The sequence below is a fragment of the Mobula birostris genome, chromosome 13, assembly GCF_030028105.1.
Source record: "Mobula birostris isolate sMobBir1 chromosome 13, sMobBir1.hap1, whole genome shotgun sequence".
In the NCBI taxonomy this organism is placed as follows: domain Eukaryota; kingdom Metazoa; phylum Chordata; class Chondrichthyes; order Myliobatiformes; family Myliobatidae; genus Mobula; species Mobula birostris.
Window position 1 is genome coordinate 62,826,114 of NC_092382.1, and position 15,879 is coordinate 62,841,992.

General features: G+C 44.5%; 1 protein-coding gene across 1 annotated transcript; it reads left to right on the forward strand.

Annotated features, from left to right (window-relative positions):
* The first annotated feature begins 3,021 nt into the window (after positions 1 to 3,021).
* LOC140207647 (uncharacterized) lies at positions 3,022 to 13,832 on the forward strand. Its single transcript, XM_072276200.1, has 2 exons — positions 3,022 to 3,085; positions 10,804 to 13,832. Exon 2 carries the CDS (start codon positions 11,295 to 11,297, stop codon positions 13,101 to 13,103), a length of 1,809 nt encoding a protein of 602 aa, XP_072132301.1. The 5' UTR covers positions 3,022 to 3,085; positions 10,804 to 11,294; the 3' UTR covers positions 13,104 to 13,832.
* The last annotated feature ends 2,047 nt before the right edge of the window (positions 13,833 to 15,879 follow it).

Sequence of the window (15,879 nt, forward strand, 5' to 3'; positions counted from 1 at the left end):
ACACTGTTCAGGGTTTTGCATTTAACAGTGTACTGTCTCATACATTCGACCGACCGAGCTGCCAAGATGATCATCACTAATCAAATCTCACTGAGATTTCTCAGGTCCTGTTGAATTTATTGCCAAGTGCACAAGTACGGGAAGGTACAGGTACAGAGAAACACTGACTTGTGGCAGCATCACAGGCAAGTACATTCAGATAACACACGGAACACAAATTATACGATTCTCTGTCAGTCACAATCTATAAATACGTTTTATGTCATTAACAATATATAAAATACATTGTGTCAGGATCAATATTAAAATGGGAATTTTGTGTCAATAACAAACTTGGAAATGTTGAATTTGGTCCCTGTTTCCATTCCTCCTGTAGTCCACAACCAGCTCCTCTGTTTTTGTCACCATGAGGGAGAGGTTGTGTTCTTCACACCACTGTGTTGGGGTGATGACTTCTTCTCTGTAGGCTGCCTTGTTATTATTTGAGATTAGGCCAATCAGTGTAGTGTCGTCAGCAAATGTAATTAGCAGATTGGAGCTGTGGGTGGCGACACAAGTCATGGGAATACAGGGAGTAAAAGAGGGGGCCAAGGAAACAGCCCTGTGGGGTATGTGTCCTGAGGGTCAGAGAGACAGGGGTGAGGGAGCCCACTCTTTCCACCTGCCAGCGATCTGACAGGAAGTCCAGGATCCAGCTACACAAGGCAGGGTGAAGGCTGAGGTCTCTGAGCTTCTTGTCAATACTTCACGCCTTCGTATGGCTACTGCTCTGCCCATGACTGCAAGGAACTGCAGAGAACTTTGGAGAGCAGAGAACATCAGAGAAACAAGCCTCCCCTCCATGGACTCTTCCTGCACTCCCCCTGCATCGGAAAAGCAGGCCATGCACTCAAAGATCCTCACAACCTGGACATTCTTGCTGCATTCCTCCCCATTTTAATTGTGTGGAAATATTAGACAGACTGAGCTTCTGCTTTGGAACCTCAGAAGGAAACTTAACTGAACTATTGTCATTCCTGAGGAATGCAGGTAAATAGAAAAGGCTTCAATCTCACATTACGATCTGCGGTAACTGGGATCAGGTGACCGGTGGTGCTTCTCCCATATCAATATCAGAATCAGGTTTAATAGCACCGGCAAATGTCATGACATTCGTTGTCTCTGCGGCAGCAGTAGGACCTGATTCATAACAATAGATTTTAATAATGATGAATTACAATAATGTACATATTAAATAGGTAAATTACGTAAGTGGTGCAAAACAAAAATTAAAAAAATGTAATAAACTCTTTTAATTGTGTGGAAGTTCTGGAGCAATTCTTAACTAAACTGTACACATTCATGAGAAACTCTGAAAAATAGAAAAGGCTAAATTCTCAAATGAATGGCTCTGTGTTAAATGTTTGACCAACATGGTGACTGAAGGCAGCTGCAGGTTCATGAGGGACTGTTACTGTCAGTTTCTGCAGTTCTTGCGGATGCTCATCGCACCCAGGACTGAACCCTGATCACTGAGTATTGGAGGAGTCCGTTCTGCTGATGTTAGCCTTAAACTAGACTGGTGTTTAATATTGTGGATCTGTGAAAGATAAATCAGTTCTGTATCAAATCCCGTGTCTCAGGTACTTACTGTCTCTACCACACTCACAATATACACTAGAGAGTCCTCTCGGCCCATCTGGTCCCTGCCCATGTTTCTGTTCCATATCAGTATATCAAAATCTATCCCTGCCGTTCCCCTCTCACTCTCCCTGTGATGACAGGGTGCAACTAGTCACCACTCCGTGGGATAGGAGATTTCCCTTGAATTTCAGAGAATCATAGAAATCTACAGCACATTACAGACACTTTGGCTCAAAATGATGTGACAACCATGTAACTTACTCTAGAACCTGCCTAGAATTACCCTACCACATAGCCCCCTATTTTCTTAATCTCCATGTACCTATATAAGAGTCTCTTAAAAGACCCTATTGTGTCCGCCTCTATCACCGTCGCAGGCAGTACATTCCACACACACACCACACTTTGTTTAAAAAATGTAGCTCTGACATCTCCTCTGTACCTACTGCCAAGCACCTTAAGCCTATGTCCCCTTGTGTTAGCCGTTTCAGCCCTGGGAAGAAGCCTCTGGCTATTGACACGACCAAGGCCTCCCATCATCCTATACACCTGCATGAATTTCCTGCATGCTTCTGTCCAGGCTGAATAACGCGATGAGCTCTCTGTGGTTTTAACGTTCTTCGGGGCTCTGGACTAAGGTGGTTAAGCTCCTTCTTCCCTGATCTTTTCAATGTTTTGTGTCATTTTCACTCATTTCAAAGGTCTGTGCCTCAGACAGCTGGGTTACTTGAATGAGCCTCTAAAGTCTGACAGCAGATGAGCGAGTGAATCTTCGATGGTGTAGAGTCAGAAACCAAAAAGTTAACAGCCTGAGTCAGGCCTTTGGGGCTCCAGGAAGAGATGGGAATTAAGAGTTTACAAGGACAAGGAGGAAGAGGAATCCAACCAGCAGAATATGGCTACAAATGAAAGATCAGAAACACTTTGAAACTGTTTGATTGAAAAAAAAGGTGGTTAATTTCAGCAAAGTACTGGAGGAAATCAACAGATCAGGCAGCAAATGTGGAGAGGAATAAATAGACAACATTTAGGCCGAGCCCCTTCAGCATGCCCAGACTGTGTACTACTCTGCTGAGTTGCTGCCTGAACTGCAGAGTTCCTCCAGCATTTTGTGTGTATTTGTTTACATTTCCATCAACAGTAGAATCTCTTGTGTTGTATATCTGCATTTGTAACAAGGTTCTACTTTGGCATTAAACACGCGGAAAGCTTGTTGACATTAAGTGTATTGCTTATGGGAGCTGCTTTCTGCATTAAAAGAGCTGCCGAGTTTCCTACACAAAAAAACTACTGAGGTATGGACATGGAACCGGTGCTTGCAGATATTTTTAATGGCTCCGTGATTACCCAGAAAGCTCTGCGAGAATTTTCGCCGTCGCTGAAGCACCGATTGAATGCACAGGCTGTTCCCGAATATCGCGCATGCGCGCGATACACAAAGGCCTTGAGGAATCGGCACCAGGTAAGAGATATTCCCCGGCTGCGGGTAAGGGTTTTCAACACCGAATTCGGGACAATTGCTGTGAGCTCCGGACACCGTGAACCGTAATCCCGGGACAGTCCTGTTCTCTTCCCTCTCTCTCAGCACCACGATCCGTACATGGGCCCCGGGGAGCTTCCGGCTGATGAGGGAATGGGATCCGATGGATCTCTCAGACAGAGCTGAGCTCCAGCTGTCTAAATGCAAGGATTAGGAACTCGGAGAAAGGGAACAAAATCTTTTTCATCAGCAGGTGAGAAAACCACCTCCGTTCTGCCTTCAATCACAAACGAGAAAACCTGCAGATATTGAAAATCCAAGCAACACACACAAATTGCTGGAGGAATTCAGCATTAGTACTCTTTTCCATAAATGCTGCCTGGCCTGCTGAGTTCCTCCAGCATTTTGTGTGTGTTGCTTGTTCTACCTCCTCTTGTTCTGGACCTCTCTACACGTGGGAACATGTTTTGACCCATTCACTCTGGGTACATAATGATATCAAACACCTTTGTCCTGGGCAACAAGTAGCTTTCACATCACAAATGTGCCAGACTCCAATGAGACAGACTACTGCCCTTTCCTTCATATTCATTGGCCGCCAGTCCCCTGGGGGAGGGTTCAGGGGAAATATTTATGTACAAGACAGAAACTGGTGTTACCTGTGTGTATTGAGGCAATGCAAAAGTTGCTGGAGAATTTGCAAGTGGGAGGAAGTGGAGTAATATTTGGAAATCTGACTTTTTAAAGCATCATTTAGCGAGCAAATCAGATATGGACGGTGTGCAAAAGGTCTGGTGAGAAAATCCTTCATAACCCTCTACAGGCCTGCTATATAGGTTGTGTGAGAGTGCAGATGAACTCGATCAAACCCAGAGGAGATCAAAGTTCTCATTTGCTAGCTGTTAAAATAAATACCTCTCTATTTAAAGTTCAGTGTGCACATGTTGTTGTCAATGGGTAAAACTGCACAGGCAAGATTTTTTGGCACACCGGTCATTACAAATTAGATGGGACATTGGTGGGAAGGTGGGGAGACTTCCAGTGTCCTTGACACCCTCACCTACAAGATGTGCATCCAGCTGCAGCTTGTAACCCCACACGTTAGGGAGTTGGAGCTGGAAATGGTTGAATTCCAGATCATCCAGGAGTTGGTGAGGGTGATAGATATGACATGAAGAGAGGTGAATTCTCACCCACAGGAATCTGGGTGAGAGTCAGGAAGGGGAATGAGGTTAATTAGCCGTTGCAGAGTACTCTTGTTGCCATCCCACACAACAACACTTTAGAAACTGTTGGGGGGGGGAGGGATAACCTGGCAGGGGAGTGTCAAAGAGCTGATAGGGGATTTGTTAGCAGAGATCAAATATCCTAGTGGTAAGGCTTGCTAGTGCTAGTGTGTGGTGGGGGAGGGGTGGTGGTGGTTAAACTAAATTTGCAGAGGGGATTGGAGTCAGAATGCCAGAACAGATAGTGGAGAGGGTGAATTGAAATGACATGCATCTTTAATTAACATGAGGAGTAGAAATCTTTACATTACTTCTCTATCTAAATGTGCAATGTGTAATTTCTAGTAATTTATAATAAATAGTTAGTACATAGGACAGTCATTAAAACATAGAAATACAATTGCATCAGCATGAATTAATCAGTCTGATGACCTGGTGAAAGGAACTGTCCAGGGGCCTGTTGGGCCTGGCTTTTATGCTGTGGTACCATTTCCCAGATGGTAGCAGCTGGAACAGTTTGTGGTTGGGGTGACTCAGGTCCCCAATAATCCTTCGGGCTTTTTTACGCACCTGTCTCTGTAAATGTCCTGAATAGTGGGAAGTTCACATCTACAGATGCGCTGGGCTGTCTGCACCACTCTCTGCAGAGTCCTGCGATTGAGGGAAGTACAGTTCCCAGACCAGGCAGTGATGCAGCCAGTCAGGATGCTCTCAATTGTGCCCCGGTAGAAAGATCTTCCATACCAAACTTCATCAAGCATCTGAGGTGGAAGAGGCGCACAGCCACATGACACACAGCCAGTATGTACAGACCACATGAGTTCCTCGGTGATGTTTATGCCGAGGAACTTAAAGCTGTTCACCCTCTCAACCCCAGATCGATTGATGTCAATAGGGGTCAGCCTGTCTCCATTCCTCCTGTCATCCACAATCAGTTCCTTTGTTTTTGTGACATTGAGGGAGAGGGTGCTTTCTTTACACTCAGACAGATGTTGTTCAGACAAAGTCAGCAATCAAATGGTTGAGCATGGTGTGATGAATGTGCTGAGCTGTGTATATCACAATGCAGGAAACGTCATAGGAAAGCCAGATGAGCTCAGGACAGGGAATCATGATATTGTAGCCATTACTGGGACTTGGTTGCACCCAACAGTCTGAGGGATTTAGAGGAACACATTTCTAGAGAGATTGCACCCCATGCCAAGAAACAAAGGTGGATTCAGTAAGTGATTATAACTTTCCATATGTTGACTGGGACTCCCATACTTAAAAGGACTAGATGGGGTAGAGTTTGTCAAATGTGCCCCTAATTAGGGCTGGTGACAGAAATTAGTGATTATAATGCTATTAGATCTAAAGTAATTATGGAAAAAGAGAGGTCTAGACCATGAGTTGAGATTCTAAATTGGAGAAAGGTTAATTTTGATGGTATCAGAAAGGATCTAGAGGAACAGATTTGTCAAGAGATTGCAGAATATGCCAAGAAACAAATATTGATATAGTAAGTGATTTTAACTTTCCAAATATTGACTGGGTCTCCCATACTGTCAAAGGTCTAGCTGGGGTAGAGTTTGTCAATTGTGGCCTCAATCAGCAAGTAGAGTTCCCAATGTAGAAGTGTGCAATAAGCTGTTAGGAAATGATCCAGGGCTGGTGATGGAAATTAGTGTATGGGAACACTTTGTATCTAGTGATCATAATGCCATGAGATTCAAAGTAAATATGGAAAAAGAGAAGTCAGGACCATGGGTTGAGTTTGTAAATTGGAGAACGGTCAATTTTAATGGTATCAGAAAGGATCTGACAAGTGTGGTTTGTGACAGGCTGTTTTCTGGCAAAGGAGTACTTGGTAAGTGGGAATTCTTCAGAAGTGCAATCTTGAATGTGCAGAGTTTGTGTGTGCCTGCCAAATTAAAAGTTGAAAGGTCACTGGTGCAGGGGTCCCTGATTTTCAAGAGATATTGAGGCCCCGGATATTTTGTTCCTCTAAATGCCTCAGACTTTTGGGTGCAACCAAGAAACATTAATGGTTACAAATCATAATTCAATGCCCTGAGCATATCTCATTTTTTTTTTTTAGTTGTCTTCTGTAAGTTTTAAAAAACTTTGCAATAGTTTTTGTTCTATTATTTGCCCTCTCTTTGGCTTTTATGTTGGCTTTGGCTTCTCATTTCAGCCATGGTGGTGTCCTCCTGCCTTTACAATGCTTCCATTTCTTTGGGATGTATCTATCACTCAGCTCTCAAATTGCTCCCAGAATCTCCAGCCATTGCTGCTTTGTTGTCATTCCTACCAGTTTCCCCTGACAATCAAATTTGCCCAGCTCCTCTGTCATAGGGACACGGAGAAGTTCCATGGAACAGGCCATTAAGCCCATTTAGACAATGCCAAAAATACTTAAACTCTAATGCAATGTCCTACACTGGGACCACAGCCCTCCATACCCCTACCATCCAGGTACCTATCCAAACTTCTCTTAAATGGTGAAATCGAGCTGGCATGAATCACTTGTGCTGGCATCTCATTCCACACTGTCACGAGCATTTCAGTGAAGAGTTTTTTCACATGTTCCCCTTGACTTTTCACCTTCCTCACTTACCCATGACCTCCAGTTGTTGTCCCACCCAACCTCAGTGGAAAAAGCCTGCTGCGTTTACCCTATCTCTACCTTCATAATTGTGTATACTTCCAACAAATCCTCAGAGCAATGTATAATTTCCTTGTTTATGTTTAGAGCATTTTTTACGTGTGTAAGATGATGAGGGGTATTGATCATGTGGATAGCCAGAGGCTTTTTCCCAGTGCTGAAATGGCTAACGCGATGGGGCACAGTGTTAAGGTGCTTGAAAATATGTACCAATGGGATGTCAGAGGTAAGTTTTGCACACAGAGAGTAGTGGATGCATGGAATGCACGGCCAGCAGCGGTGGTAGAGGCAGATACAATAGGGTCTTTTAAGAGACTCGGATAGGTACATGGAGCTTAGAAAAATAGAGGGCTATGATTTAGGGAAATTCCAGGCAGTTTCTGGAGTAGGTATCAGGATTGGCAGAACATTGTGGGCCGAAGGGCCTACAATATGTTGTAGATTTCTCATTCCTATGTTAAACAGCAAAACAACATTGGCTGTTCTCCAATCCTCTGGTACCTCCCCCTATCACTAAGGATGATTTAATTATCTCTGCTAGGGCCTCAACAATTTCTGCACTTACCTCCTGTCGAGACCAAGGGAGCACCTTGTCATGCCCTGGAGATTTATCCACCCTAATCTGCCTCAGGATAGCAAGCATCTCCTCTTTTAATCTGTACAGGGTCCATGATGTTAATGCTGTTGCCCACACTTCCATAGACTCTGTGTCCATCTCCTGGGTAAATAGAGATGATCTTCCCCGTCTGCATTGGTTCCAAACATGGATTACCATTCTGGTCTTCCAGAGGACCAACTTTGTCCCTTGCAATACTTTTACTCTTAATCTATCTCTCGAATCACTTAGGATTATCCTTCATCTTTCCTGTGAGGGCAACCTCATGCCTTCTTTCAGCCATCCTGATTTACTTCTTCTTTGTTCTCTTGCATTTATTCTTCATAAGAACCTACCCGCTATCCCTATTATGTAACTCCCTCCATTTTGTGCTCAATACCAATGTCTCAATATCTCTTGGAAACCAAGGTTCCCTATAGTTTCTATCTTTACCTTTTATTCTGACAAGCACATACCCGCTTTGTACTTACAAAATATTGCTTTGAAGGCCTCAATTTACGAAGCACACCTTTGCCGTAAAGCAGCCTGTCCCAGTCCACAGTTGCCAGATCCTAGTGTCATAATTCAGATCCATACCCTGAACACATCCACCTTTCCTACGATGCTCCTTGTATTGAAATATATAGGGCTCAGCATATTCACTGCACCATGCTCAACTTTTTCATTCCTGACTTTGTCTGAGGTCTGAACAACATCTGTTTCCACAACCCCTCCATTATCTGTTCTGTTATCCAGGCTCCCATTCACCCTGCAACTTCAGTTTAAACACCACCCTACCCCCAACTCCCACCATACAACTCTGTCACCCCTTTGGCTTTCATCTCCCAGATCAATAAAAAGGAGGTGCATACCAGGTACAGGCAGATAGGAACAAATGGGGTACTTATGAAATACAGGAAATTCAAGTTAAAATAAAAGAAGGCATGAGGTTGCCCCAGCAGACAAGATTTAGGAGACTCCTCAGTGATTCTGCAGACATGTTAAGAGCAAAAAGATTGCAAGGGGAAAATTAATCCTCTGGAAGATCAGAATGATAATCCATATGAGGAGACCAAGTAGATGGGGGAGATAGTTTTTTTGCATCCGTATTTACACAGGAGTTGGACACAGTCTATAGAAGTGAGGCAAAGCAGCATCGACTTCATGAACCCTGGACAGATTACAGAGGTGGAGGTGTTTGCTGTCTTAAGGCAAATTACCATGGATAAATCCCCAGGGTCTGATAAGTTGTTCCCTGGGACCCTGCGGAAGACAAGTGCAGAAATTATCAGGGCCCAAGCACAAATATTTAAATCATCCTCAGTGTCAGGTGAGGTACCGGAGGACTGGGGGACAGCCAATATTGTTCCACTGTTCAAGAAAGGCTCTAAAAATAAACTAAGAAATTGTATGATGGCGAGCTTGACATCAGTAGAGGGAAAGTTATTGGAATGTATGTGCAGGAACCGGATATATAAGTATTTGGATAGATGTGGACTGATTAAGGATAGACAGCATGGCTTTGTGCACGGTAGGTCATGTCTAACAAATCTTATAGAATCTCTCGAGGAAGTTATCAGGAAAGTGGATGAAGGCAAGGCAGTGGATATTGTCTACATGGACCTTAGCAAGGCACTTGACAGAGTCTCATATGGGAGGTTGCTCAAGAAGGTTCAGTCACTCAGCATTCAAGATGATATAGTAAATTGGATGAGACACTGTCTTTGGGAGAAGCCACACTGTGGTAGCAGATGGTTGCCTCTCTGACCGGAGGCCTGTGACTAGTGGTGTGCAATAGGGATCAGTTGGATCTGTTGTTGTTTGTCATCTATATCAGTAATCTGCATGATAGTGTGGTTAACTGGATCAGCAAATTTGTGGATGACACCAAGATTGGTGGTGTAGTGGACAACGAGGAAGACTATCATGGCTTGCACTGCTATCTGGACCAGCTGAGAAAATGGTTTGAGAAATGGAAAATGGAATTTAATGCAGACAAGTGTGAGTAATTGCACTTTGGTATGATCTACCAAGGGAGGTCTTTCACAGTGACTGGTCGGGCACGGAGGAATGTTGTAGTAGAAAGGGACCTGTGAATACAAGTCCTTAATTCACTGAAAGTGGTATCACAGTTAGATAGGGACGGAAAGAAAGATTTCAGCCCATTGGCCTTCATGAACCAAAGTACTGACAACAATAGATGGATGTTATGTTGATTTATAGAAGACATCGGTGAGGCCGAATTTGGAGTATTGTGTGCTGTTTTGGTCACCTACCTGCAGGAAAGATGTAAAATTGAAAGAGTTCAGAGGAAATTCACAAGGATGTTGCCAGGTCTGGAGGACTTGGGTTATTGGGAAAGATTGAACAGGTCAGGACTTTATTCCTTGGAATGTAGAAGATTGAGGGGAGATTTGATTGTGATGGAGGGGCATAGATAGGGTAAATGCAAGCTGGCTTTCTCCACTGAGATTGGGTGGGACTACAACCAGAGGCCATGGGTTAAGGGTGAAAGGTGAAACATTAAGGGGAACATGAGCGGAAACTTCTTCACACAGATGGTTATCCGGGTGTGGAATGAGCAGCCAGCACAAGTGGTGCATGCGAGCATGATTTCAACATTTAAGAGGTTTGTATGGGTACCTGGATGGTAGAGGAATGGGAGTAGACAGTTTAAATTGTTCAACGCAAACTAGGTGGCCCAAAGGGTCTATGTTGTAACTTTCTATGACTGTGACAAGAACCTGAAATATTACAAAAAATCACTCTAAGTACTCTTAACAGCTGTGCGGACCAACCATTCATCTCGGCAGGAAGTTTTTATATGGCGTTAAAACTGTGGCGCTTTAAGTTAATAATACATAAAAGAAAATCCCAGCTGCACGTCTTGAAAGACTATTTGCATGATAATGTTTCAGTTACTGTGGGGCCAGGCACCCATGCAGCTCAGTAGGAACAGGGAATAATACCAATGGAGAGAGTCAAACTGAGCCAAGGCATGAATTGGAGATGGCAGAAATGCCCCATTCTTATAGAGACAGGAAGAGCATCAGGGAATTGATGGTCATTCCAGATACCAGCATTGTGCCCAGTCAGAAGATGATTTCTCTGTCCAACTTGGGTTCAACCTCACTGTAACAGTGTGATACCAGATCAAACCGTGGCAACTCAAGTAATCTCATCTGAAATGTTGTCCTTCACCCATTGATGGAATTTGTAAATCTTTTTACAGGTTAAAAACGAGAAGGAATTTGCTCCAGGATTCTCAAACACGGCATGCCAGTTTTGCTGCCTCTGTCTAGGTATTTAAGAAGTGGAGCAAGGGATTCAAACGACCATCCTTCTTGCTCAGACAGTGGGGAGGGATTCACTCGGTCATTTGACCAACTGGCATGCCCAACATTTGACAGAGGGGAAAGACCGTTCACCTGCTCAGACAGTGGGAATGGATTCACTCGGTCATCTCAATTGAAGGTACATCAGCAGGTTCACACTGGGCAAGGCCATTCATCTGTTCTGTGTGTGAGAAAGGATTCAGTCGGTCTTCCCACCTGTGGACACGCCAGTCAGTACACACCGGGCAGAGGCTTGTCATATGCTGAATTTCTGGGAAAGGAATTCACTCAGTCATCTGACCTAGTGGCTCACCAGTGAGTTCACACCGGGGAGTGGACGTTCAGCTGCTCAGACTCTGGGAAGGGATTCACTTGGTCATCTAACATAATGGCTCACCAGCGAGTTCACACCAGGGAGCAGCCGTTCACCTGCTCGGACTGCGGGAAGGGATTCACTTTGTCATTTAAGCTACTGACACACCAGTCAGTTCACACAGGAGAGAAGCCGTTCACCTGCTCAGTCTGTGGGAAGGGATTCACTCGGTCATACAACCTGCAGAGTCATCAGCGAGTTCACACAGGGGAGAAGCCGTACACCTGCTCAGAATGTGGGAAGAGATTCACTCAGTCATTCTACCTACAGAGACACCTGCAAATTCACACTGGGGAGAAGCTGTTCACCTGCTCAGTCTGTGAGAAGAGATTCACTCACCCTTTCACCCTACAAAGACACCAGCGAGTTCACACTGGGGAGAAGCCATTTACCTGCTCAGTCTGTGAGAAGAGATTTACTCACTGTTTCACCCTACAAAGACACCAGCAAGTTCACATTGGGGAGAAGCCGTTCACCTGCTCAGTCTGTGGGAAGAGATTCACTGATTCATCCACCCTACAGAGTCACCATCGAGTTCACACTGGGGAGAAGCCATTCACCTGCTCAGAATGTGGGAAGGGATTCACTCAGTCATCCAACCTACAGAGTCATCAGCGAGTTCACACTGGGGAGAAGCCATTTACCTGCTCAGAATGTGGGAAGGGATTCACTCAGTTACACAACCTACAGAGTCATCAGCGAGTTCACACTGGGGAGAAGCCATTCACATGCCCAGACTGTGGGAAGGGATTCACTCGGTCATCCCAACTATTGTCACACCGGTCAGTTCACACTGGACAGAAGCCATTCTCCTGCTCAGAATGTGGGAAGGGATTCACTCAGTCATCCCAACTACTGGCACACCAGTCAGTTCACATTGGAGAAAGGCCATTCACCTGCTCAGTCTGTGGGAAGGGATTCACTCAGTCATCCCACCTACAGAGTCATCACCAAGTTCACACAGGGGAGAAGCCATTCACCTGCTCAGTCTGTGGGAAGAGATTCACTGCGTCATCCCAACTGAAGGTACATCAGCGGGTTCACACTGGGGAGAAGCCGTTCACCTGCTCAGTCTGTGGGAAGGGATTCTCTCAGTCATCCCAACTACAGACTCATCAGCGAGTTCACACTGGGGAGAGGCCATTCACCTGCTCAGTCTGTGGGAAGAGGTTCACTCAGTCATCCCAACTACAGAATCATCAGCGAGTTCACACTGGGGAGAAGCCGTTCACCTGCTCAGAATGTGGGAAACGATTCACTCAGTCATCCCAACTACTGGCACATCAGTCAGTACACAGTGGGGAGTGGTCTTTCACCTGCTCAGAATGTGGGAAGGGATTCACTCAGTCATCCCAACTACTAGCACACCAGTCAGCTCACACTGGAGAGTGGCCACTCACCTGCTCAGAATGTGGGAAGGGATTCACTCGGTCATCCAACCTACTGGCACACCAGTCAGTTCACACAGGGGAGAGGCCATTCAGCTGCTCAGAATGTGGGAAAGGATTCACTCATTTATCCAAGCTACTGGCACACCAGTCAGTTCACACCGGGGACAGGCCATTCACGTGCTCGGTCTGTGAGAAGAGATTCACTCAGTCATCCTACCTACAGAGACATCTGCGAGTTCACACTGGGGAGAAGCCATTCAACTGCTCAGAATGTGGGAAGAGATTCACTCACTCTTCCACCCTACAGAGACATCAGCAGGTTCACACCGGGAAGAAGCTATTCACCTGCTCAGAATGTGGGAAAGGATTCACTCAGTCATCCCAACTACTGGCACACCAGTCAGTTCACAATGGGGAGTGGCCGTTGTTATGAATCCCTGGGTTTCCTTTGCTGTGGACTGTCATCTTAAGAGAGAGAGAGAGAGAGATATTAAGGCGAATCAGTCTGACTTACGGCTTGTTTACATCGCTCGCAGCTTGTTTAGTTTTAACCGAGGACACAGACACTCAGAGTCAGACAGAGATGAAGGAGAAAAAAATGGAAGGATCGACATAGGGGAACTGGTGGCCAAGGGTCACTGTTTAGAACTTTCCAATGCCCACAAGGGTGGGTTAATTATCGATTCAGCAAACGTTGAATGTGTGGTTGTCACCTCGTTTGATCCATAGGAGTGGATCGGATTTGGGGTATCCTGTGAAGACCACACCCTTGCCTAGGTGTGGTGTGGTAATTCACTTGAAGACGATACGCCTTGTGACAAGTCACTTTTGGAGATAATTCGTATGTCGATTTGGAACGATGACGGATAAAATCTACAGCGGCTGTTCTCCACTTTTACCACCATGAACCTGTGGAATTCGACATAATTGCCTTCTCTCAATATTTACCCTGGATTACAAATATCTCTCTCTCATCATCTATTCTGTGGATGAACAGAACTTTCATACTTTACCATCTCAAGACTCTTAAGCCTTGTTTCCCCAGAGCTCAATAGTTTGGGAGTTATATTTACACACATATATACACGTAACACTGTTAACTATTGTTATCTTGCTTAAGTTACTATATTATAAGTCAATACTAATAAAGATAGTGGTTTTCACCTTAAAACCAGACTCCAGGTGTAGTCTATTGTTGCTGGTTCATTTCTAAAGCGTTACAATTCGTAACAAAATTGGGGCCTGCATCCAGGATATGAACAAATTTGGTGGTGTATTGATTGATTAGTTATCAGTTTCATTGGGGAAATCTGTTTAGATTTATTTGTGTGTGGAAAATCAGCAGCAATGGATGTTGATAGATTTCTGGAACCGCCAACATCTGAGGCATTAGAGGACGTCAGTAGCATTGAGTTGTTGAGTACTGCTAAAAGGTTCAAACTTGTTCCGGTGAAATCAACAATGAGGAGGGCACAGATGCAGAGGATAATAGCTGAGCATTATGTATCTGAGGGTGTGTTTAAACCGGAGGAGTTGGAGGTGTTTCATGAAAGTAAACCTAGTGAGCTTGAGCTCCCGTACAAGTTAGAAAAGTTAAAGATGGAGGCTGCGGAAAGGCAGAGGCAGTTTGAGGCTAGAGAAGCAGGAAAACAGAGGGAGGAAGCAGAAAGAGGCTGTTTGAGCTGGAAAAGATAGAGAGATTGCTGCAAAGGGGTCTAGTGTTAGACTCTAGTGATAAGTTTGAGGCCAGTCAGGAAGTTAAATTGGTACAGTACCTCCATTTGACGAGGCAGAGGTTGATAAATACTTTCAGCATTTTGAGAGGGTTGCTCAGAGTTTAAAGTGGCTAAAAGAGGCTTGGCCTATTCTCTCACAAAGTGTAATTAAGGAGAAGGCTCAGCAACCCTATTCTGCTTTGACAGTTGATGAAGCAGCTGATTATGACATTGTGAATGAGGCTGTGCTCAGAGCTTACGAGTTGGTCCCAGAAGCATACAGGCAAAATTTAGACATTTGAGGAAATCTGTAAACCACACTTATATATAGAATTTGCTTATGAGAAGTTTGTGTGTTTTGACCGCTAGTGCACATCTAAAAATGTAAATGATGATTTTAACAGCTTGAAAGAGTTGGTTTTAATTGAAGAATTCAAAAGGTGCATCCCTGATGACATAAAGACATACTTAGATGAAAAGGATGCTGCCACTTTGCAGGAGTCTGCTAGATTAGCAGATGAGTTTTCTTTAACTCATAAGGTTAAATTTACCCTGAGTAAAAGCTTCCAAAACAGTATCAGGGATAACCAGGGTAAACTGGAAATTAAAGCTGGGACTAGTGACAAGAGTAAGGATGAAGGGAAGCAGTTGAAGGAGAAATATTGTGGTCTTACTATTTACTTGCTACTATTGTAAGAAGGCTGGTCATATGATGCTAATTGTTCCATCCTGAAGAAGAAAAAGGAAAAGGAGGCAGCCCCAAATGCCTGTGATCAGCAAGTTGAAGCACTGATAAATCCGCAGGGTTCTGAACATTCTCTTGAGGCTCAGTTAAGGACTGAGAGGTCTGACCGAGTTGAGAGGGAGTCGATCGTTTTATGTCAGATGGGTTTGTATTAGTGAAGGAAGGGTCAGCCCTGGTACCAGTGAAAATTCTTTGAGATACTGGGGCTTCTCAGTCACTTATATTAGACAGCGTTCTAAAGTTTGGTGATGAGACTGACATTGGTGAGGTAAATCTTATTAAGGGTATTGGGGGCAGCATGGTTTCTGTGCCATTGCACAGGGTAACTTTACAGTCAGGGTTGGTTTCGGGACCTGTTAAGATCGGATTATGCTCCAGTTTACCAGTGGAAGATGTTACAAACGTTTGTACTTTGCTGTTAGGGAATGACCGGGCAGATGGTAAAGTTGTTCCTGCGGTGCAGTTGACAACTAAGCCAACCACTGACGATCCACAGATGGATTTTAACATTTATCCTTCCTGCGCAGTATCTCCAAGTATGGCTAAAATGTCTGCCAGTGCAGAGAGTTCTGTGCAGCATGATTCTGATACCCATGATAGCCAAAATCGGGATTCAGGTTGTGATGAGTTGTCAGGGACATTTTCTGCCTTCACTGTTTCAACAGGATTCAGGTATGTCTGATGATAAAGATTTATCCCTGTGTAGGAGGGAGTTTATAGCAGAACAGAACCAAGACCCTGAGATTGAA